At 46.1% G+C, this 22911-nt stretch overlaps 1 protein-coding gene across 3 annotated transcripts in view; it reads right to left on the reverse strand.

The window, feature by feature from the left end:
• Positions 1-7738, reverse strand: part of LOC121486867 (chondroitin sulfate proteoglycan 4-like) — a 67578-nt gene extending 59840 nt beyond the window's left edge. For 2 of the 3 annotated variants that reach the window (XM_041748243.1, XM_041748241.1), the window contains exon 1: positions 7625-7738. In XM_041748243.1, the coding sequence (XP_041604177.1) occupies positions 7625-7703 (79 nt within the window). In that variant the 5' untranslated portion in view covers positions 7704-7738. Of the gene's footprint in view, positions 1-3287; positions 3409-7624 lie in introns of all 3 variants that reach the window. The other variant, XM_041748242.1, reaches the window with a different exon arrangement.
• Positions 7739-22911: the final 15173 nt, after the last annotated feature.

The following is a 22911-nucleotide window of genomic DNA, read 5'->3' on the forward strand; positions in this document are numbered from 1 at the left end:
TTCACCAAGACAAGAAGCTGATACAGAGATGAATATGATCTCTACAAACTTTCTCACGTAGGTATAAGCATGCTTCTCTAGTTAAAAACTACCATTAATAATTCGGTAAAACGAGAATGTAGCCATTAGGTCAGAAAGACGAAACAAGTCTTTACAAATCCTATGTAGTGTATGTATTCTCCTGGCCTTCCGGTTACTGAATACCCCCCACTCTGATTTTTGACAGACGTAGAGGCTGTATTGTTAAGCTCTCAAAACCAGGAAATGTTTTCTAAATCATTAAATCTACTGCTGAGAATGACTAAGTAATATTATATTTTCCCACAGTTCACCTCCCTGGCACTAAATCAATTCCAGGATCAGCTGGTGGCTAGAAATTTCCATTGCCTCAGGGAACAAACAAGGAAGCAGGTTCCGGTGTGACAGCCTACGACCAGTTATGTCCTCACACATCTCCAAACTGACCTCAACTTTTATGGCTCCTAGTGAAGCACCTCAAAATAACAGTAAGAAGCGAATCGAAGCACAAGAAAAACTGGGTCCTAGAAAAAGAAAGGTGATCTCCACCTGCAGCAAAGGAAAAGGTGTAATTTCAGTATTACATGGGTAGGGCAAGCCAAGGTGAACAGAAATCAGAGCAACGTCCTGGTTTTATGTGCTCATGTAAAAAGGTGAAATGATTGAATGGAAGCCAAGTTTGGCAATAAGGTAGGTAAAAGACTTTTCAGGGAAAGTAAGCATTTCTATTCCTCTATAATTTCTCCCACGGGGGTGATTAATGGACTCATTTTATCTACCTTAGAAATGGTTCACATTTCTTTTTCCAAACTACATCTCCTTGGATTTTATTTTGTTTGATTTTGGTTTTCCTTGTTTGGGGGTATTTTGGTTTATGGCTTACTGAGCACCTACTATGTGCCAGGTACTATCAGGAGTTGGAGGTAAGAAATTACTGAGACTAAGGGGCCTTCCAGTCTATCAGAAGAGAAAGCTGATCAAAAAGAAGAGTATGCCTGATCCAGGCACTGTTAGAAAGTTGTTACAACAGTAGCTTGTTTGGGGCCCTGCGGGGGTATGCAAGAAGGAGCACTGTGCCTATCAAGTGTCTCTCTCTAGCAGATTTCAGTGGCCCACCCTACATGTACTTATGCTGTCCACAAATATACCAAATATACCACAGATATAAGGATTCAAAGGTGAAGGACATAGACAGCCAATCAAGCAACTACAGTGGCTTAGTACCTGGGAAACAGAGAGCACTACAGAGGGACTCAGCCAGGTCAAGGGGGATGGACTGAGGGGCTTCCAGAAAGACCCAGTGAGGAATAGGAAAGAGCAAGAGGAGAAAAAATGAGGGGAGATAGGAGGCAAGGAAACCAAAGGTCCAGTCTGGCCAAGCACAGTGTGAGGGGGGAGCAGCGAGGGTAGGGTGGCAGCTGCAGAGGTATGAGGGGGCAGGGGACAAATGGTCAGAGGGCTGAAAGGCCTTCCCTGAACTTTCAGTTTAAACTTTCAAGGGCCTTATTGTCAGCTCCAGTTACCTTCCTTCTTTGTTTCCTGGATTATTATCCAGCTCCACTCCCATACCATCCCAAAGAGAATGTGAGGTTTTGAGGGCAGGAGGCTTTACTAGTCTTGGTCTCTGCTCAATCCTTGGCACCTACAAGAGTGTCTGGCACATAGGAGGCACCCAATGAGGGAGGCAGGCAGGGGAAGAAGTAGGTGGGTGGGTTCAACAGATTTTAAAAGCTGGACTGTCTAGGAGGGAGAAGAGGAAGACACAGGGGCAATCTAGATGAATTTCCAGGTTTCTGGCTAGGTATCCACTTATGGAGAGAGGGTTCCTAGGAGGGAAGCTTCGTTTTGTTTTGCTTTGTTCTGTTGGCACATATATGACTAGAGATTTTCAATGAACGTTTGGGGAGAAAATGGCTGACTGGCCCACTGGATCCTCATGGTCAGGGACCGACTGACAGGGGCAGGGGAGTCTTACAAACCACTTCAAAAAGGTTGCATCTCCTTCTTCACACAATGGGGAAGATACAGTTTTTAGTTGGGAGAAGACACATCAGTTCTGGATTTTAGAAAGATTGGCCTGGTGACTGTGTGAGGGCAAAGCAAGAGTGAGATAGAAAGTAATTAGGAAAGTATTCCCAAGAAAGAGATTTCGGAACTGTTTGCTTTCCTGGGAAACTACAGCTGCCTTTTCATAATATAACACTGTCGGCAATTTTTTTTTTAAAGATTTTATTCATTTATTCATGAGAGACAGAGAGAGAGAGAGAGAGAGAAGAGGCAGAGAGAGAAGCAGGCTCCATGCAGGGAGCCTGACATGGTACTCGATCCTGGGTCTCCAGAATCAGCCCCTGGGCCAAAGGCGGTGCTAAACCGCTGAGCCACCCAGGCTGCCCCATTATCAACAATTTTACGCTGTACCTTTTATGCATTGCGTTTCTTTGAAATGTATTCTACAGACGATATATCATAAGCATAGAAGCTTATTTTAAAAGTTAAAATATAAAACCACAAAAACGAACTTCTCTGCTACCGCATTGGCATCATATAAAGGTCTAAGACGAGGTGCTAGGAGGAGGGCCAGCATTATAAAGCAGCCCTTCCTCATGCTGACCATGTGAGTGGAGTCACAGCACTTGGAAAGGAAAGCCACATTTTTACTTCACAAATCTGCTCTGAGGAATATCTATAGTATTTAACTGTGGCACTGACGTTGCATGCTTTATCAAACCAAACCAAATCAAACATTTATTCAAGAGATAGCTAACCATCCAGAACACTCTGAGAAAGAAAACTTCCAGGTATGGAATAACTCAGCACAAACACCTAACCTGCCCGAGAGGCCCAACCTCCTTTGTCCATTAGAAGCAAACCCCAATGAGGGAAACTCTAAGAGTCTCTCCCACAAACCTCAGGTCCACTAACATAGAAGTTGGGACACAAAGTCAATGAGTGAGGAGGTGTCTGCTCCATGGCTGCAGGGATGGGCTGTTGTTTAGTGGGCTGGGGGACCACAGGGGCCTCTGGCACCACATCTCTGTTAAATGTGTTGCTGGCACTGTAGGAGGGCGGGAAAGGACTGGTAGTGGGCCCAGGGCCACCATGAAGATGCCTGTCTTGGGTTTCTAGGTGGGACCCAAGTGATCTGTGGCCCTGCAACTCTTCTACTCTTCTTATAGAACAGGACCCAACACCTTCTCACTTTTCATTCATTCATCCTCCAAACATGCCATGCCAACTGCTCAGGTGGCAAAGGGCAAAGCAGCACTTACCAAGCTTCTCCTGGTGGGGCATTCTCTACCTCATGCCTGCTGCATAGGGTCAAGTAGACTGTGTCCCGCATCACTCCAGCGGGAGCTATTCCTGTGGACTCTGTAGCTTCCCATAGCACCCCTGGAATGAAGCGGGGAATCAGCCCTAGTCCCTAGCTGGGTACTGACTGAGCTGAAAACTCCCTCTTCATGACATAGTACCTATGTCCTATCTTGGACACATGTGGCCCTTGTGCAAATCTGTTTACTCTCCCACTCTTAACCCCTATTGCTGCTGCACCAAATTACCGCAAATGTAATGGCTTCATATGACACAGATTTACTGCTGTACAATTCTGGAGGCTAGTAGTCCAAAAATAGGTCTTGCTGAGCTAAAATCAAGGTGTCTGCAGGGCTGTGTTTTTTTCCTGGCAGCTGGAGGGGAGAATCTGTTTCCTGGCCTTTTGTAACTTGTAAGAGACTGCCACATTTCTTGGCTTGTGGCCCCCGCCAGCAATCATGTCACTCCAACCTCTGCTTCCAGCAGATTTTCTCCCTTTTTTAACACTTCGTGTTTGCTTAGGGCCCACACAGATGATCCCATGTAATCCCTCATCTCAAAATCCTTAATTGGATCACAGCTGCAAAGTCCCTTTTGCCATGTAAAGCAACATAGTCTATTTTGGGAATCACGATGTGAACTTCCCTGGGGAGCTGTCATTCTGTCTTCTCTGGTCCCCAACTGTGTTCTGTCCTTCAGGTGCTCGGATTGATTGAGCACCTGTCATTTGTAGGTACTGTACTAAGTGCTGGGAAGATGGAGCCGAATAAAGCCGTAGCACTGGGAAAGTCCCCAGAAGCAGAGGTTATGAGTTTGGTTGAGTTTGTAAGGCAGGTGCAGCTCTATTTCTAATATAATAAAAATATTAAATTAAGATATTTTAAAGAAAGGAGATTTTAATCAAACACCTGAACTTCTGGGCTTCCCCACATGAGTCAGCTGATCGGGCCATCCTGGGACCTATTGATACCCATAGCACAGCAGCCATGAGTGGGGTTGGATGTCCCAGCTCCGGGGTCCACCACTCATTGGCAGCTCCTGCCACACCAGCTGTTGCTTGGCTCACCATGACACACTGGCCATGGTGAGCATTTGGGTTTGGGCATCACAGCTTCAGGTAGAAATGGCAAAGTGGAAAAAAAAAAACAGAAATGGCAAAGTGGGGTGCCAAGACATTCACTGTGGAGTCAGGAGAAAATATTACAAATTCACAGGTTACCTTCATCTAAAAAAATAAGAATCTAAAAAAATAAGAATTCTTTATTCTTCTCTAATTTACAGATTGATGGGCATCCTGCCTCAGTCGCCCATGTGAGCCCAGCCATGTGTCTCACCTGCTAGGTACACAAGTCGCCCCAAGGGAGCAGTGCGAATTCTACAACCCAGAAGGTTGTAGAACTGTCTTTCCCATTCAGTGACACACCACGCATGGATCTGCCTGGCCAACGGGGTTTACAGTTGTGTTATCTCACCTTAACTAAACAAATCCTCTCTTACAGGATCCATTGCTTTTTCAAATTCCTGCAAATCAGCCATAGCTTAAAAATACATAGAAATAATGCGAGGACCAGTAAATGCAAAAGGAACTGGAAGTGCTGGCACTTCTCTTCCTGTTCAGGCTTTTCATCAGCGCTGGTACAAGGTCAAAGCAATAATATTCTAATGGGATCTGATAAGAAGGGAGCCAAAAATGAGACATTGAACTATGGACAACATGGGTCTAGTGCTAAGTACATGTTGTACCTTGAGAAAGTGGTTAGTGATAGTAGTATTGATATTTGATTTGCAAATAGGGATGTGCGGAGGGTGTATGCTAAGGATATTCTTATTGAGACAGGATCTGTTTACCAGGCAAAGTGGCTCCCTGTTTGGTGAGACTCTCCAAGCTGAGGACACATCACCCGATGTCCCTCAAACACCAAGAACAGAGTTCACCTATGCTTGACAATTAGATTTATTCAAAGCAACAGCCTGAATCATCCAAGGAAGAAAGAAAACTAAAATCAGATAACACATCTAGCTAGTCAAGAAGATATTCTTCAAAGCGTCCCAAAGTAGCTTTTGATAAGACCTCAGCATCCAATATTTGTGTTGCAATTAGAGCCATGGGTGGGACATCTGGGTGGCTCAGCAGTTGGGAGCCTGCCTTTGGCTCAGGTGGTGATCCCAGGATCCGGGATTGAGTCCCGCATCAGGCTCCCTGAGGGAAGCCTGCTTTCTTCTCTGCCTTTGTCTTTGCCTCTCTCTCTCTCTCTCTCTGTGTCTGTCATGAATAAATGAATAAATCTTAAAAAAAAAAAAAAAGAGCCATGGGTGAGGAACAGTATATATGTTAAAAGTACTGTAGTTTTTCCTTATCTATGATTTCAGTTACCTATGGTCAATCATTGTCCAGAAACAGATGATCCTCCTTCTGACCTATCTTTAGAAGAGTAATAGCAGCCCAAAGCTACGTCACAATGCCTACGCCATTTGCCTGGTTCATCTCATCACATAGACCCTTTCCCATCTCACAGCACAATGAGAAGGATGAATGCAGTATGAGGTATCTTGAGAGAGTGAGACCACATTCATATAACTTTTAATATAGTACATTTTTATAATTGTCCTATTTTATTGTTGTTGATCTCTTATTATGCCTAATTTACAAAATAGACTTTATTATAGTATGTAGTATAGTAAAAAAAAAACATAGTACATATAGGGTTTGGTACTATCTGTGATTTCAGGCATCCACTGGGGGTCTTGGAGCGTATCTCTCATGGATAAGGGGGATCTGCTATGTATGCCATGGAATTCTTTATCCAAGAAACCTTCCCTATCCACATCCTGGACCCCTCAATGAGAAGTATCTAATCCATAGGCTTCTTAGCCTCATACCCAAGGTAATTGCACAGATGACGAGGAGAGAGGCTAATGAGTAGAAAAGGAGGGAAATGAGCACTACTGCGTAGTTGTCTGGCTGTAAGGAAGTCTTATACAGTTATTGTATTCAAGCCTCTCTGCAGAAGTTATTATTTCAATTCTACAGATTTAAGACTAGATAGGGAAAAGTCACTTTCCCAAAGCCACTCTGAGAACATATGACAGCACCCAGGTCGAAGCCCTAGTCCTTCTGACTCTAAGGTTCTGGACTTGCCATCACCCTATACTGAGCACTACTGGATTGCTGGTCCATCATGGATCACCACCCAATCAGTACCATTCACTGTGCTCCCAGATCTCCCTGTTCTGCAACTGGAATCTTCTCTCTCAAAGCCACATCAAAGCCCCAGACCTGCAGTTCCCGGCCTAATCGACCCTTCCGGCCAGGAAGGAATCAGGAGAAAGAGCTAGGAAGGGCCCACATACGGCAGGGTGGCAGCAGAGCTGGGGGAACTGCAGTAAGACCCTGAGCAGCTGGGCTAAGAGTCAAGTGTCCATACTACAGATGCCATCGTGGCTGCAACATTACTCAGGCTCCTGGTGAAATCAGGCGGTGTAGGCCGCAATGGCACTGTCTACTCTATGCCTAAAATGAAGTAAATAAGTGTTCAGGATTTAATCCGAATCCTACAAAGAGATATAAGGCCGTTGATTAAGAATGTTTTATCTTAAAACAAAAAAAAAAGCATCAAAGGAAGTCTTTAATTGAACTAAATTAAATTTCAAGGAGCCACAGAGGACGAGAAGGCCCACGTGCAGGACTCTGTAAAGAGTCGTACACAATTAAGTATGCTTTTATTAGTAATCCTCGACTTTTGGAAAGCGCCATTCCCAATAAATCAGAAAATGTGGGTGGGCTTGTGGCGGTACTTGGAGAACACAGGCCAGGCCCGGACCCGAGAAGTCCCGGGACCAGTTTAAGGCCCCGAAGGCCGGCGGGTCGGGCGCAGCCGAGTACCCGTCCCCGGGCCCGGGAGGGCAGGGTGCACGGCTCAGCAGGGAGGCCGGCCGCTCGCGTTCCTCCGCCCGCCCGAGCGCGACCAAGAGCCCAACTCTGAAACCCCGATGGGCGGCGAGGGCCGCGCGGCCTTCGGGGGCAGGCCCACCCCCGGGCTCCCCGGGGCTCCCCGGACCTGGCGGGCCGCGCCGCGCGGGGAGGGGGCCGGGAGCTGGAAGCTTCCCGAGGCGGCGCCCACCCCCGCGCAGGGCAGAGCCGTCTCCTCCCGCCGCCCAGCCCAGGAACGCCCGGCCTGGGGTCCCTTCCGGTCGCCGCGCGGCTTCCCCGAGCCCCGGGGTCCCGGCCCCCCCACCCTCCGCTGGCGGGCGCCGCGCGGCCGGGGAGGGGCCCGGGACGGGGAAGGCAGGCGCGTACCTCCGAGCGCCCCGCGCGCCCCGCAGAGCCCCAGGCAGGCGGCGAGCAGGACGAGGCGGCGGGCCCCGAGCCGCCCCATCCCGCCGCGGCGGCCCGGCGCCCGCGCTCGCTCCCCGGCGGCCGCCCAGCCACCTGCGCCGGCCCGCCTCCGCCCCGCGGCCCCGCCCGTAGCCCCGCCCCTCGGGCCCGCCCACCGCCCCGCCCCCGAGGCCCCGCCCACTGCCCGCTCCGAGGCCACGCCCACGGGCCGGACGCCCGCGCGGGGACTGGGCCGGGAGAGCCGTCTGCGCCCGCGGCCCCGCCCACTGCCCCGCCCACTGCCCCGCCCACAGCCCGACGCCTGCGCGGGGGCTGGGCCGGGGCGGGGAGAGCCGTCTGCTCCCCGCGGCCGCCAGCGCCGCCAGCGCCAGCCGGGGCCGGGCTTCCTCCGGGGCCGCCTACCAAACCGGGCGGGAGCGGGGCGCGGGGCGCGGGGCCCGGCGCCCAGGGCGGGGGGTGGGTGGTCCCCGCCCAGCCGGTAGGGTGAGATGTGCTGGCCGGAGACGGTGACCCAGGAAGGCCGGGGAAGGATTGCTGGAGGGGGTGGGACCCTACCTGGGCCTTGAGGCAGCGGGTTCCCCGGCCCCGACTGAGCTCCATCCAGGAGGGCGGGGGGCTGGTTGTTGGGCTTATTGCTGTATCTTCAATGTACACCTGGCGCGTCGGCACCAGCAAATGCGGGGTGGATGAACGACCAAGAGTGGGAGGTGATAAGATGGCACCATCATTCCTTATCAAATGTGAACCTCATTTGTATTTAAAGGACGATCCCTCAAGTTTCTTCATTGAATTTTTTGGAGGCTCTATCAGAGGAATGAATCGAGGCCCAGGAGTCGTGTGCAGATACACACCTTCTGATTAGGGGCGCACGCATGCTCCGAGACAGGAAGAGCCTCCACTCGGGTATGAGGTTTCTGGTAACGTGGACTTGAGCAGGATCCGGCAACAACAGGGTTTGATCAATAAGAGCCAAGGGCCTTCTAGATGGACTTCCCTGCCGGGTGAGTTTCCCTGGCTGTGTTCTCTGCAACACTGGTGTTTGACAAAATAAAATGCCAAGGAATGTGCTACATGGGCAATCAATGCTAGTGATACTTTGTTCCTAATAAAATTAAGGATGACTTCATATCCCCTTCCTTTCCCTTTTTTAGTTCTGTAATAGTTTTGTTTTGTTTTTTAAGCGTAGAATCCAACTTTGACTTTTTTGTCAGCAATCTGTAATTTGTTGAATCTTGAGCAGACACATTTCATCTGCTCAACAGTACCCCCCCCCCATGCTCCTAGCAGCTTTATCCTACTTCTCTAGGGGAACTGCACCCTACTTTTTGCCACCCCACCTGGCTGGCACTATCCTGCCAAAGAGCTGGAGATGAAGTTGATCATATAAGTCGGCCTGGGGCTGAAAGGCCAGTTCAGCTCAGACTGGTCCAGGCATGCAGAATTTCTCCTGGCAGGCTCAGGTATTCACAGACATTTAAAATACGGGTGGTGCAGAGCAAGATTCCCCAGAGAGGCCCCGGTGTGCACCAAGGAGACTCTACTCAAATGTCACCTCTGCTTAAGAGCCCAGGCTTGGTACTTTAAGAGATCCGAGTGAAGATCCCAGCTTGGGTACTAGTTAGTGGTTGTGTGGTTTACCTAGCTCGTGAGGATTGATTGTTGAGCGCGGTGACTGGTTCATTCCACCTTGGGGCCCAGGCAGGTCCGCTGGGCTTCTCTGGCTAATTTCTGAGCATCCCTGGAGAGATACACAGTCCTGAAAATGAGTCATTTTTATCTTTCCTTCAGGATGGAGGACTGTCTCATTTTCCTTCCATGAGCTTAGCCATATATACTGATAAGACTGTTCATGCTATCCATGTAACAATTCTGATACCGATGTCAACATGTGGTTTTTTTTTTTTTCCCCCACCACCAGGCATACTCTGACACCAGCTGGGTTCAGCTGGACTCAATTCTGGCACTAGCTACATGAGATTCCACAGGTTAAAGGCTCAGTCACACAAGACTGCCATCCACTAAAGATGCCAATCACAGGTCCAGATTGCTACGTGACCTTCTGACTGGTTATAAATCAGAGACTCCCATGACCCCCTACTCGGGATCAATTAATTTGCTAGAGTGGCTCACAGGACTCAGGAAATGGGTTTACTCACTAAATTCTGGTTTATTATGTTGGGAAATAAGAATTCCTGCTCCCTCAAAGGCCCTTCTAACTGGACTAAGAATCAAATTGATATGAGACAGATTAACAGGAGAAATTCAAATTAATAGGCTTACATATACGGAGTCCACATAGAGACGGAAAATTCCAAAGACAGGCAAAATGAAGTGTTTGTCATTCTGAACTAAGGAGAAAGGGGTAGGGGGTCTGGGATTTCGGAGGAAAGGAATGCATTTCATGATTCCTGATAAGAAAAGCAGATATTTGGTAATTACATGTTTGCCCTACTGTACAGATGGGTGACTCAGATAAAATTTACCTCTGTTTGTAACTCTTACTCTGGAAAAAAAAGCCCAATTTAGATTCTTCTATGCGGTTAAGGGAGAAGCAGAAGTATCTCTTGAACCTGCAGGATCTCGAATGCCTTCAGCTCAAAATAATCTACATGTCAAAATGGCACATGGGGTGGAGGGAGGGTTGGGGAGGAGGGCCTATCCTGAACCTGTTCAATTACAAAAGATGTTAAAGGATATGAAGGGACTGTTTTACTTAGTGCACATGAAAGAGGTCTCCAACTACCTCCATTTTGACCTCAAACTTTCTAATTGATTTGAGTCTCCTTCCAAAGACCCTGTGGGCAAAGTATTCCCTGATGGCAACCGACACTTCCCCCTCAAACAGTGAGGACTGCCCTGAGCCAGCAAGACTCCTTGTGATGGACTCCAAGACAATGATTAACCAGACTTTTACTGCCCACCTGTGCAAACCCACCCGATCTTTGTCCCACATTTTTCCTTAAATACACTGGAAAGTATTTTCAGCCGTTGGAGATTGTCTTTGGAACACTAATCCACTGTCTTCTCGGCATTGGCCTCACTGAAATAAATTCCTTTCTGATTTCACCACTACTCATTTCTCTGCCTTCAGATTTTGTCAGTGGTGAGTGGCTGAACCTGGTCTTTCTGGGACCCCTGGGGCCACGGACTCTTGTACTCCGGTACCCCAGCTATACAGAGAGAACTTGAAAGAATCAACTTGTAGGAATCACCTTGAACTTGCAACTTGTTATAGAAATGAAGATGCAGGTGAAGAGATATATAAGGCAAGGTCACAAAGGAGTTTCTGTCCTGGTGGAGTTTGGGGCCCTGCCCAGTGGCACATGGAAACGTTCCAGTTCACCAACCTGGAAACTCTCCAAACCCTTCCTTTTGGTTTTCAGTGGAGGCTTCATTACATAAGCATGATTCCTGAAATCATTGGCCATTAGTGATTGAACTCAATTTCTGGCCTTCCTTCCCCTCCTTGGAGGTCTGGGGCTGAGACTGAAAGGTCCTACCATCTAATCACATGATCAGTTCCCCTGGCAACCAGCCACTAGCTTTAGGGTTACCTGGGGCTTTCCAAAAGTCACCTCATTAACATAACAAAAGGGATACATTTTATCATTCTCATCACCTAGGAACTTTCAAGACTTTTAGGACAAGTAAAAAATTAAGACAATTATTTATTTCTTACTATAAATCACAAATCACAACATGTTATTAATTTCTAGCATTATCCCACTGCCCATAGCAGTTCTGATTTTTTTGAGGTTGAAGAACCCTGGACCCGGTGGGTGGGAATTCTAGCTCTGATTCTAGCAGGGTGACAATCACAAACCTTATTAACAATTTCAGTGTCCTCCCCTATAAAATGGAAGGGTTGGATTAAATGTAAACTCCAGGCCCAAAATTTTATGATTCTCATTTGTCATCATTGGCATCAGGACAGCCCTGCCATTTAAATAGACCTCTTTTACTTAGCTCACAGAGAAACTTGAAATATTTGGATTTCTTTACTCAAATCAAAGGCAATGATTGTTAATAAACTTGAAGCTTTTAATTTAGAAAAATCATTTCAAGTGTCAGAAAGAGACTAGGAGTGATCTTCTGCAGAGTGCCACTTCTTCCTCTTCTTTAAATTAGCTGTAATCTATCACTTAAATGCTTCAAACATTGAAAGTGGTCTCCAGCCAATTTCCATAGCAGTTAAGACAGCTCTAAAATAATGAGAAATTAAGATGTTCAGTTGTCAGGGAAAGCCCAATTACAGATATGGTGATGCAAAGGATGTTTCTTTATAGTGTCTGGTCAGGAAATCCATCTGCATAAGGGTCACACTCAAATCTAGTCATTTTGGCTGGCACTCACCTATTACTCCTCAGCAATGAGAATTATTCTATTTGGGTTTTAACCTGGACACTGTCCACTAGGAAAAAAAAGTATAAAGAATAGAGAATGAATATAGAGAAATAGAGGGCTAAGAGGAGAGAGATGTATACTCATTCACCAAATATTCATTGAATTCTCCCAAATGCCAAAGGCACACAAAGATGTCATGGTGCATACACAAATGAATCAGAACTTCTACTTTCACAGATGTTATAAGGTAGAGAGGGATATAAGGCACGTGCAGCAATAATTTTAACAAAGGGAAATTAGAGATTGGGCCAGGCCTCTGGGCCTAAGACCCTCTTCTCTGAAACTTTCCAACCCATCTACTTCTGATGACTGGTTTGATGTCCGATTTACTGATTCCTCACCTTCCGACCCCACGGACTTGAAGCAGGGTGGGTTCCTGACCTAAAGGGCATTACACTGGCAAACTGGCAAGAATGTCAGAGGTGATACCCTCTCAAAACTTTCAACCGGGAGGCACTAAGGATGCAATGATTTTCATAGCAGTCACAGAGCCAATACGAGGCTCGGAGATGGCTCCTTAGTGAGCACCAACCAAAGACCCATGTCCACCAATGTTTTGTTTTTAAGATTTGTTTATTTATTTATTTATTTATTTATTTATTTATTTATTTATTGAGAGAGAGAGGCAAAGGGAGAAGCAGGCTCCATGCAGGGAGCCTGACGGGGGACTCGATCCCGGGTCCCCAGTATCACACCCCGGGCTGCAGGTGACGCTAAACCGCTGCGCCACCGGGGCTACCCCATGTCCACCAATGTTATGGAGAAATAGGGATTAGGAGTCCAGAGAGAAAGCCACCTGCCTCTGTCTCAGCCTTTGCAGAGGGGACATTGGTACCATGTCCCAGAGTAAAGCTGATTATGAGGGACAGTCAGAGCCACCTGCAGTAGCTGCTAGTGGCGTTCTCATTCCCGTGAAGCCCAGCTATACCTCCAGAATTTTGTTTCCATGAGATTCTTTTGAATTCTTTTGATAAATCCACACTCTACTAGAGCTTGTATACAACTCTAGCTTCACAAATTCAGGTGTGCATGAATGATCATATTTCTATATTTTTCCCAAACTCAACTAGCTTTCCCTTTTGACCTCCCAATTTGTGGTGGACGCAAAATTGTGCCTCAGTCAATTGAGATTTTTGCTCCTGCATCTCCCTCCCCAAGTTGTACTGAAGTCTTGTGGGACATATGTCATGCCAAGGCATCACAGAGAGCTGAAGGAAGAGGTGTGGGGGTTACCTGCAGTTCAGTGCCCTTGTGGGTGTGACTTCTGAGACATTCATCACCCCGTGTGGGCTTTGGATGTGAGTCCATAGAGGCTCCATAGAAAGAGTCTCACTCCCACATGAATGGCTCTGTCAGAAACTTCTGTTTTTCCCCAGCCATTCTGAATGTTCTCAGCCAGTCTGGTGTAGAACTCATTATAAGGCTGAGTAAGGCCTTGGCTGCCAAGACTCACCACAGACATTTTCTCTCCTGGTGTTTTACTATCTTCCTGAGGCTCATAAATCTACATATAGGGATTGTACTACTTCCATGGGGCCCTGTCTTTCTTTAGATCCATCAATGCCACCATTCTGACTGCTTCTCTCTGATTATCCTGCTCTCCCAGGGCAGGAAACTCTATTCCTCTCAGCCTGCTGGGTGTTGAGAAGAAACACTGCATAGATCAAGATAGAGGCTAGTCACTCAGCGGAATAGGATATAAAAGTATGAGTTTGATTATTGAAAAATAAAGTTATCATTCTTGCAAATCTGAGATGTAGACTGGAATTTGTATTTGCCATATTAAGGAGCCTATGCAGGAAGGCTAATAACTCTCATGGAACCTACTCCCAGATTAGTTTAAAGGTGACTAATTTGCACCAATTTCTTTGAGGCAATGACTGTGACCCCAGCAGGGTTGATATTCGGAAATGAGGTGGACTCTGAGAAGTCACTGCTAACTTCAGGAACACCAGCTTTTAAAAGAACATCTCAGGATGCTTGAAATCTCCTGGGAAGTCAACAGAAAGAAGGGGCAAATGCAACCTTGTTAGTTTGCTGCAGAGATTAAATTCTCCGAGTTCTAGAAAGCTGCCTGAGGAAAGTAAGGACCTCTGTCAAGGATTCTGAATTTCTCAAAGAGCAGAACTGCATAAGGGGGACAGAGAGATTCCAGCCAAACCAAAGACCTCCAGCAACCAAGAGGTCACTTCCTACCTTGCCAAACCCACAAAACTAATGCCACACTCACATACCATAGTAGCCTGGGGCGCACTCAGAGTCTCCCTTCCAGGCCAGAGGACAGCTCTGCCAAGCCCAAGGTGACTGTTTCAGGATAGCTGTTCTGAGTAGAAGGGACATTCCTCCAAGTGGGAAAGGGCAAATGTTTTTTGCTCTTCCTTGGTTGTAGGAAGATAAACACTTTATGGGAGATTCTACGTCAGAAGTGAACCCACAGTTCATAATGTGGAAGCTGAGGCATGTTTGCCAGTAGTTGGCAGGGGAGGCTTGGAAACCTTGAGACTGGAATTGGGCCAGTCTGACTGTCAGGACCTATGCTCATTCAGCCCTTTTTAGCCCAGGAGGTCAAAGAACCCCTAGCCCAAGTTTAAATAGTAACTGTAAGGAGGGGAGAAGAAGGATAACACATCTGAGCAGCAATTTGATAACATGTGAAGGCAGCTTTTCATGTAGGTTCTATAACCTCTGCTGGTGAGTAGTGAGAGGTTCAAATCCCAGCTCCAGTGCTCAGCAAGGCAAGCTATTTAACCTATATGCCTCTGTTTTATCATTTGAAAAATATGAACATGGTGTAGTATCTACTTCCATATGGATATTTCTAGGTTAAATGAGACCATCTACATAATGTGCTTTGTATATGATGGGAGGCAGCATTTTGGATTGCTAACTATTCCTACCTTTAAGCAAAGTGAGCTATCCTCTCCTTGAATGATTCAGTTCAAAGACATACAGAGACCAAGGGAAAAAAGAAATAGATGGGTGTGGAGGGATGCAGGGATTTGTTTCATTAAAAAAATAATACTCCCCCATATTAGTTTGCTTGCAAGGAACAGAACCCCTCTAAAGGGATTTTAACTAGAACAGAAGGCCATAGATGATGAACATGAGGTGAGCAGAGGCCCTTTTTAGTTATTGAGGTAGACTCTGAAGCATGGGTCAGTGGAGATGGCATAAGAACCCAAGAGGAAGGGGTACCCAAAGGCCTTGAAAACTGTTTTTATAGAGAGTGAGGACAGAAATCAGCTGGCCATGGGTTAATAAAGAAATGAGAGATGTCCTGGAAGCAGTCAGTATAAAGAATTTAGCTTCAGAAATCCCCATGTTTTACCTGGCTGGCATTGTTTGTTTGACTGTCAGTAACAAATAGCTTAACATCGAAGGGAATGTAAAAAAATTTTGAAGTCACGCGACTGGATGCAATTATAAGGGTCCAGCCACAGTCTGCATTTTGAAACCTATATTAAAAAGAACAAGAAGGTTGGGTTAGCTGGTCTCTGAGGTCCCTGCCAGCTCTGACATTCCATGTTGCCTTGAACAAATGGACTTTTACAGAGGCCTTTCAGAACACACAAAGCTGACTCTTGTCTGTAGCCACAATGGAATTCTTGTAACCTTCCCACAAGTGGTAAATCCTCTGCTTCCAACTACACCATTTTCTGCTTAGCTTCATTCAGAATCAAGGCTCCATCAGGCCACAGGCTTTGATGTAAAGTTACCCACCAAGTGACAACGGGTCCACACAGCCAGCTCTAAGTGGGAAGCTCTCCCCACAAACCCACCCACAGGGCCTGTGTAGAGTCAGGCCCCATGTGGAAGCCCTGTTGCTGAGTCCCAAAGCTCCAGGGTAGTTTATGGCCACTTTAAATGTCCACAGGAGGCCTGTGGACTTCTCAGCAACTGGAAAATCAGAGAGTGCCACCACCCCCCACTGAACAGCCCCAGGGACTCAGACACAATACCAATAGGCACCAGGCCTCATTAGGGAAGACACATTTCTGCCGAACTTGCATTTCTAATGCAAAGCTGTGTTCTGGTAACCCTAGTTAAAGAAACATAAGAAACCACGAGTAACCATTTTTGGCTATCTTAGAAGAAAAAAATTGATTTTTAAATTGTTGAACTCTGCTTTCCAAAGACTATTTACTGCTACATTTGGCCTCCCCCTTATGCAAGCTATACATGTGACTCAATCCTACCTCCACCCACAACTGGTGAGCCTTGAAAGATAAACTTGCCCTAAGGAGACCCCTAGGCCACGTGGCTCCTCCACTCCAGATCCAGAGCACTATTTTCAAGGCAGCAATGAAGAGTGATACCAACTTTTGCACAGCCCCTTCTCCTCCCACCTGCCTGTGATCCTATGTCTCTGGTGCCACCTGCAGGAAGTAGAAATGGCCAAGTATTTCATATCTTCCTCTGGTATAGTTCATAGTCACCAGTGACTCTGGAGGACACCACATAGGAATAGTTTGAGAAAGATGCCAAGGGCGGGGGGCGGGGGGTTCTAGTTGCATAGGGGATTGAAGAAGCCAAGAATGTTTATTACAAATGCTCAACTGTGCTAAAGGCATAAAAAAAAAATCAAGTAAGATAAAGATGAAAACCATCCAGTGGTTTTGGCCACTTAGATAAAGCTAATTTTGATGAGCGTAGTTCTAATAACTCAGTGGGAGACAGAAATTATAGTGCCCTGAGTGGATGGGACACAAAGAAGGGACATCATGTATGGATCACGCTCTAAGTGTTTTTTTTTTTTTTTTTTTTTTTTACGCTCTAAGTGTTTTGACCGAAGAGTAGGAATGAAGGGAACATAATATCAGGAAAGGTCTTTTTAGAACTTGAGCTTGCTCTTAGGTGGGGAGAAATCGAAAAGAAGAGAAGGAAGATCCCAGGAGAGAGGACGCTAGAGGTGAGCCCTGGAAGAGGCAGGAGGAAATGGGATCCAGACACAAGTACAGATTGGTCCTGAACAAAAAGAGAGGAAGGGAAGAAAAAAAGAGAGAGAGAGAGAGAGAGAGAGAGGAAGGGAAGATGAATTTAGGCATATGGCAAGTGTCTAGGTCAGAGCAGGAGAATTGATCTTGGTAGCCTCAATCTTTTCTATGAGATGGGATGAAAGGTGTCTGCTAAGTACAGGCCAGAAGGGCTTAGAATTATCCTTGGTTTGATCCTCATTCCCTTTCCTTTCAATGCAGGCAGGCTGGAGCTAAGGACCCAGAGAGGGCTCCCACAGGACCAGCCAAGAAGCTCCCTGGGTTCATGCGGGATAGAAATCAAACTCGAGCCAGAAAAAATGAAAACAGTGAAAAGTGAAAACAGTGAAAAGTGTTCAGTGAACAGTGAAAACAGAAAAAGTGAAAAGTGAAAAAGTGCATCGCTTGAGTGACAGAGAATAGCAGATGGAGTACCTGGGAGACTGAGAAAGGAAAGCAGAATGAGTCTCTTCGTCACTTGGGGCTAGAGATTTATACTGGAAGGAGGTCCAGGGTACGTGTTCCTTCAGGAATCGAAGGTCGGGTCTGATCGGAGATAGGTGAACTCTGATCAGAGTGACAGGTGAACAATAGGTGTTATTTTATAAATCTTCGAAGGTAGGGGTCACTGATGCCAATGTTAACTGGAGTTTATTTGAAGCTAAAGTCCTGAAATATATTTGGGACTTAACTCTTCTTGGATGTTATCAGATGTTTGGGGTTTAGGAGAAACTCAGAGAATGATTAACTTTCTTGCTTCCTCCCTTGAGTGGAAACATAGTGGTTTTTGCCTAGATGCAAGGTAAAATATAGAAAATGAGTAAACAGGGCCCAACAGGAAAACAGCAAAGGTGGAGCCTTTCTACAATGGATGCCCTTCGACTTTCCTATATCACTTTGGTAATATAAAATTGCTTGTCTGTACATTGATGTTACTCCTGGTATGTCCAGGACAGTCCTGGTATATGTCTATTTTCACGGTTTAATTATTTATAGTAACCATTCTATCAATATAGCGTCCCAGTTGGATCAGTATATATTTAAGAGAGAGAGAGTGAAAGACTGATCTTTCATCAGCCTGTATTCTTTTCTCCTTAGTGCAAACTTCTGCATCAGATACAGAGGAGGTGAAGTATAATATTGACCCAATGTTGGCACTTTCCTAGGTAGAAAAGTTGAAGTAGAAGGCTAGGTGTTCATTAGATCTTAAAGTCTAACAAGTGAGTAGCATGAGGACAATGACATCCATCAATACTGCTTCTGTGACCTACATACAAGTAAGGAGACCACAAAAGTTTATGATTTTAGGGATTTACAAAGGCCCATATAACATGTGTTCACCTCCAACCTTCCACCCTTCCCCCTTGTTTACTCCTCTATGGAAAAGGAGATGGCCTTAGAATTTACATGAAGATTTCACTGCTGAAAGGAGGAAGGAGGGAAGTGCCTAGAAGTTCAGCAAATACGGCAGCCCAGATCCTTAACACATCAAAGTTAAAACTTTGTTTTACAACTAAGAGGGACCCCAACTACCACTACCTGAGAGTGGCCCTTATGCAAAAGGAGGGATGTGGGATTTCTGTGAAACACGGACAGAGGTAGAGGGACCTTGAGATTGGCAAGGGAGGGGAAATCTAGGGATCGCCAGAGGATGGGAAATATGGTAGCCCTAAATTAGCAAACATCAAAAGGCCACATGGAAGGAGTGGCAATTGTGGGCTTTTTAAAGAGATTACAATGCTTCCTAGTCAAACTCCAGCAACCTATCATTTTACTAAGCTCTGTTTCTTTCCCCTAAGTAGCAGTTTGTGAAACCTGAAGCTCTAAAGAACAAGACACCAGATATGTCTGGAGTGGAGTGATAAGGAAAAGTCAACTCTGCACTAGACAATTACCCTAAGTACATCTCCTCCTCAGGGGCTTGACACTCCCCGTTTCCTCTGCTTGTGATACTCCTGTGTCTTCATGGCTAGTCCCTCACTGCCTGCAGGTCTCTGCTGAAACATCCTTTAATTGGTCACCTTTGGAAAATAACTCCTCATCCCACTTAACCTGCTTTATTTTTCTCCATAACACCTATCTCTGCACCTGATATACATGTGTCTTTGTTTATTGTCTGTCTTCCCACGCTATAATGTGAACTCCATGCGGCAGGGACTTGGTTTGGGCATTGCAACAACTCCAGTGTCTATAACCATTCTTGGGCCATAATGAGTTTTTAAGTGAATAAATAAATGAATGAGTAGGTTACTAAGAGTATTAACACAATGTCTGTCTTCAGAGAATTTTGATAAGTCCTCATGATCAAATTGGGGAGATATTCTAAGAGAGTAACTAAATCTTGTTATAAGTAGAGGAGTTGCCTGTTTCCCACATGGGAAAATTCTTGTTGGGCAGGAAAGCTATGCTCAGTTTCTGAGATCAAGGCTGTAAAAAAAGGATATTAATATTTAAAAACAAAAACCAGAACCCTGTGGAGCAGGCATCATTGTTGCAGATTGATGCTGAGATGTGGAACAGTATTTGCTCAAAATACATCCATGAGTACTGATCCTTGATCCTAGGATTTGGTCTTCTGACTCCAAATTTCATCCTGTTTCTATAGCTGAACACGCCTCCCTTCCTATAACAGTAAAAGGAAACTCTTTGGCCAACTCTTACCTGGCCTCCTCATCCCTGCTCTCCAACATCTATTTGCATCATGCTCACCAGTGATTACACAACGGCATGTCTCTGTTCTCATAATATCCTACCTCTGGGGGCATTCAAGTTGATGATTCCCTCCTTGAATCATTGACCGTTCTTGGCTTCTGTACAGCACAGGCTCCTGGTTGGGCTGCTGCTTCCATAGTTACATCTTCATGGCCTCCTTTGCTGGTTCCTTGTGCTGAGAGAGGAGGAATATAAGCCCCAGAGGTCAGCCCTGCCTCCTCTTTTCTTCTCCCTCTGCAAACTCTTTTCCATCCTGGTTTGAAGCATTACATGGAAATAACTCCCAAATTCCTATCTCTAGTTCTGAAACTCCCCCTGGGTTTCAGCCTTATTCTTGTTGCCTAAAGCCTTGCTGTGGGCTGAATGCTTGTGCCCACCCCTGGCCCCATTCGTGTGTTGAAATCCTATTCCTCAGTGTGATGGTATTAGGAGGAGGGGAATTGAGGAGTTGCTTAGGACATGAGGGTGGAGCCCTCGTGATAGGACTAGTGCACTTATGAAGAACCTGAAAGCTTGTCCTCCTATCTCTGCTCTCAGCCATGTGTGGATAGAAGAGGGCTGTCTGCAAACCAGAAAGCAAGTCCTGATCAGGCTCCAGATCTGCTGGCACCTTGATCTTGGGCTTTCCCAGCTTCCAGAAATGTGAGAAATACTTGTGTATCTTGTGAGACACCCAGTCAATGGTATTTTGCAATAGCAGCCTGGAGCTGCATAAGGAAAGTTTACTTGCCTCCTCTCTCAGAGATCAAATAGGCATCTCAAAATTAATATGATGAATATAGGAGCCTTCACTTGTGCCCCCAAACCTGGTCCTCCCTCATCTCTGTAACTAAAGCCACATGTACTCAGTGGTTCAAGTCCAACCTTAGGAATCAGCCTTCATCATTAGTCTCTGTTCCTCATATCCCAGATTCTCTCCTTCTAACATGACCCGGGACACCTGGGTGGCTCAGTGGTTGAGTGTCTGCCTTTGGCTCAGAGCATGATCTTGGGGTCCTGGGATTGAGTCAGGCGCCCTGCTGGGAGCTACTTCTCTCTCTGCCTATATCTCTGCCTCTCTCTCTGCATCTTTTATGAATAAATAGATAGTCTTAAAAAATAAATAAATAAACGTGACCTGAATCAGCCTGCTTCACTGCAGAGCTACTGCTCCCCAACACTTGTCACCATCATCTCTGTGGGCTATCCCGAGGATCTGAAACAGTGGCTGACACATAGCAGGTACTCAATACATATTTGATGAAGGGATGAATTTGAAGTCTTTTCTTCAATTTGGAGTTGCCAGTTTATTGATTTCATGGGAGAATACTTGAGAGCCAGGAATTCCTTCTGCAGCAGAACCCAGGGACCCCAGGAAAAATTTAGACATCAGTGAAGTATGCCTCCTCTTACCCCAAAATGCCAGCCCTGCCCCTGCTCCCATGGGACCTTTCTGTTCCTCTGCTGTCTTCATGACTTCTCATAATGAAAACCTATGCTGAAGATAGGAGCTGAGATTTCCCATTGGGAAATAGAGATCAGCCTTGGCCACTTCAAGGACTGTTCTCTCAGAGTGTTGGTGAGCAAGACCTTAAAATGATGGAAGAAAGTTAAACAGATAGGAGTCAGTGGAAAATTTTCTTCTATTTCCTCTAAGAGTCAGCTCCAGAGACTCAGGGAGGTAGCAGGTGCTTCCTTTAGCCCAAAATAGATTCCCGGTGAGCCCAAAAATACCAGCAGCACCGAAGACCCTTGTGGCCACATGGGTGCCAGAACAGTTGCTGAAACTGAGAGGAGGTAATCCAAGTGACACCTTCATGATGTATCTGCATTTCTCTGCCTTCCTCTAGCTTCTAGCCCTCCCATCTCTCCTTCCTATTAGGAATTGGGCGATGCTTCTGTTTTTAACATCACAAGAGGGAAAGACACATATCTAGGGGGAAATGCGACTAAAGAACTTATGAGATGAGCGACGAATCTCCCTCTGTCTACTAGTAAGAGTTAGGACTAAAAGCCAAGTCTCTCTAAAACCAAGGCCCTGAGGTGTCATGCTGCACTGGGTCCCGTACCTGCTGTACTGGGCCACGTACTCTGCTAGAGCATCCACAGGTGCTTGGAAAATGTCACCTAATGAAACAGTATCCAGGAGCCAGCTGGGACCCACACACAGTGTGTGTTCTGGGGGAAAGCTGCCCTGTGCCTCCTTATTGAAACTTTTAGGATTGGAGAGATCCTCCTGGTGGTGACTCACTCCATTATTCACTTCACAGAACGTGCGGGATCCCCTTCCTCATGAAGCCTGGTTTCTCAAGAGACATTCAAATGAGAACTCTTGAGCAGCACCCTGTCCCCTGAACCACCATCGAAGGGCTGCTTACACTGTGAAAATGGGTGTAAATTTATTTGACCATCAGCAAATGTCTGGTTCTCTTTTGGTAAGTATTGGAAGCTGATCTTTCGGTGGTTCTAAGTAGGGGTACAGGGTGGATAGACACCACCTTCATCATAACCCAATACCAGGTGGTGGGATAATGAAAGGGACAAATTCCACCCAAAGTCACAATTCAGTCCCATAGCCTGTGTAGGGGAGAAGAGGCCCCATGTCTGCCCTGGTCACACAGCCACCCTCACATGAAAGCCTGTTCCAAGGTGAATGGGCACCCATCTTTACAGTTAAGTCCAGTGATAAAGCCCTCCTTATAGCCCTCGGAAGGAGGTCCAAAGAGATTTTAGATCTGGAAACCAATTATTAAAATCCTGGGCTTTGCAGAATTTTAAACACTGTTCATTCAAGGACAGTGAACCTTTTTAAAAAGAATTTTAAAAGATTTAGTTTATTTATTCATGAAAGACACACAGAGAGAGAGAGAGAGGCAGAGACACAGGCAAAGGGAGAAGCAGGCTCCCTGCAGGGAGCCCAGAGTCCTCAATCCCAGGACTCCGGGATCATGATCTGAGCCAAAGGCAGACACTCAACCACTGAGCTCCCCAGTTGCCCTCAAGGACAGCGAGTCTTATAGAGAATCCAAATCAAACTCTATCTCACACCATGAAACTTAACACATAATTATCTGACATCCCTTATGCTAATTAGCATGCATGAAATAATAATTAGCATGAAATAAAACCTTTTAATAATAATAATAATAATTAGCATGGTTTAAAATAAAAGGTTTAAAA

Source organism: Vulpes lagopus, chromosome 3 (assembly GCF_018345385.1).
Source record: "Vulpes lagopus strain Blue_001 chromosome 3, ASM1834538v1, whole genome shotgun sequence".
NCBI lineage: Eukaryota > Metazoa > Chordata > Mammalia > Carnivora > Canidae > Vulpes > Vulpes lagopus.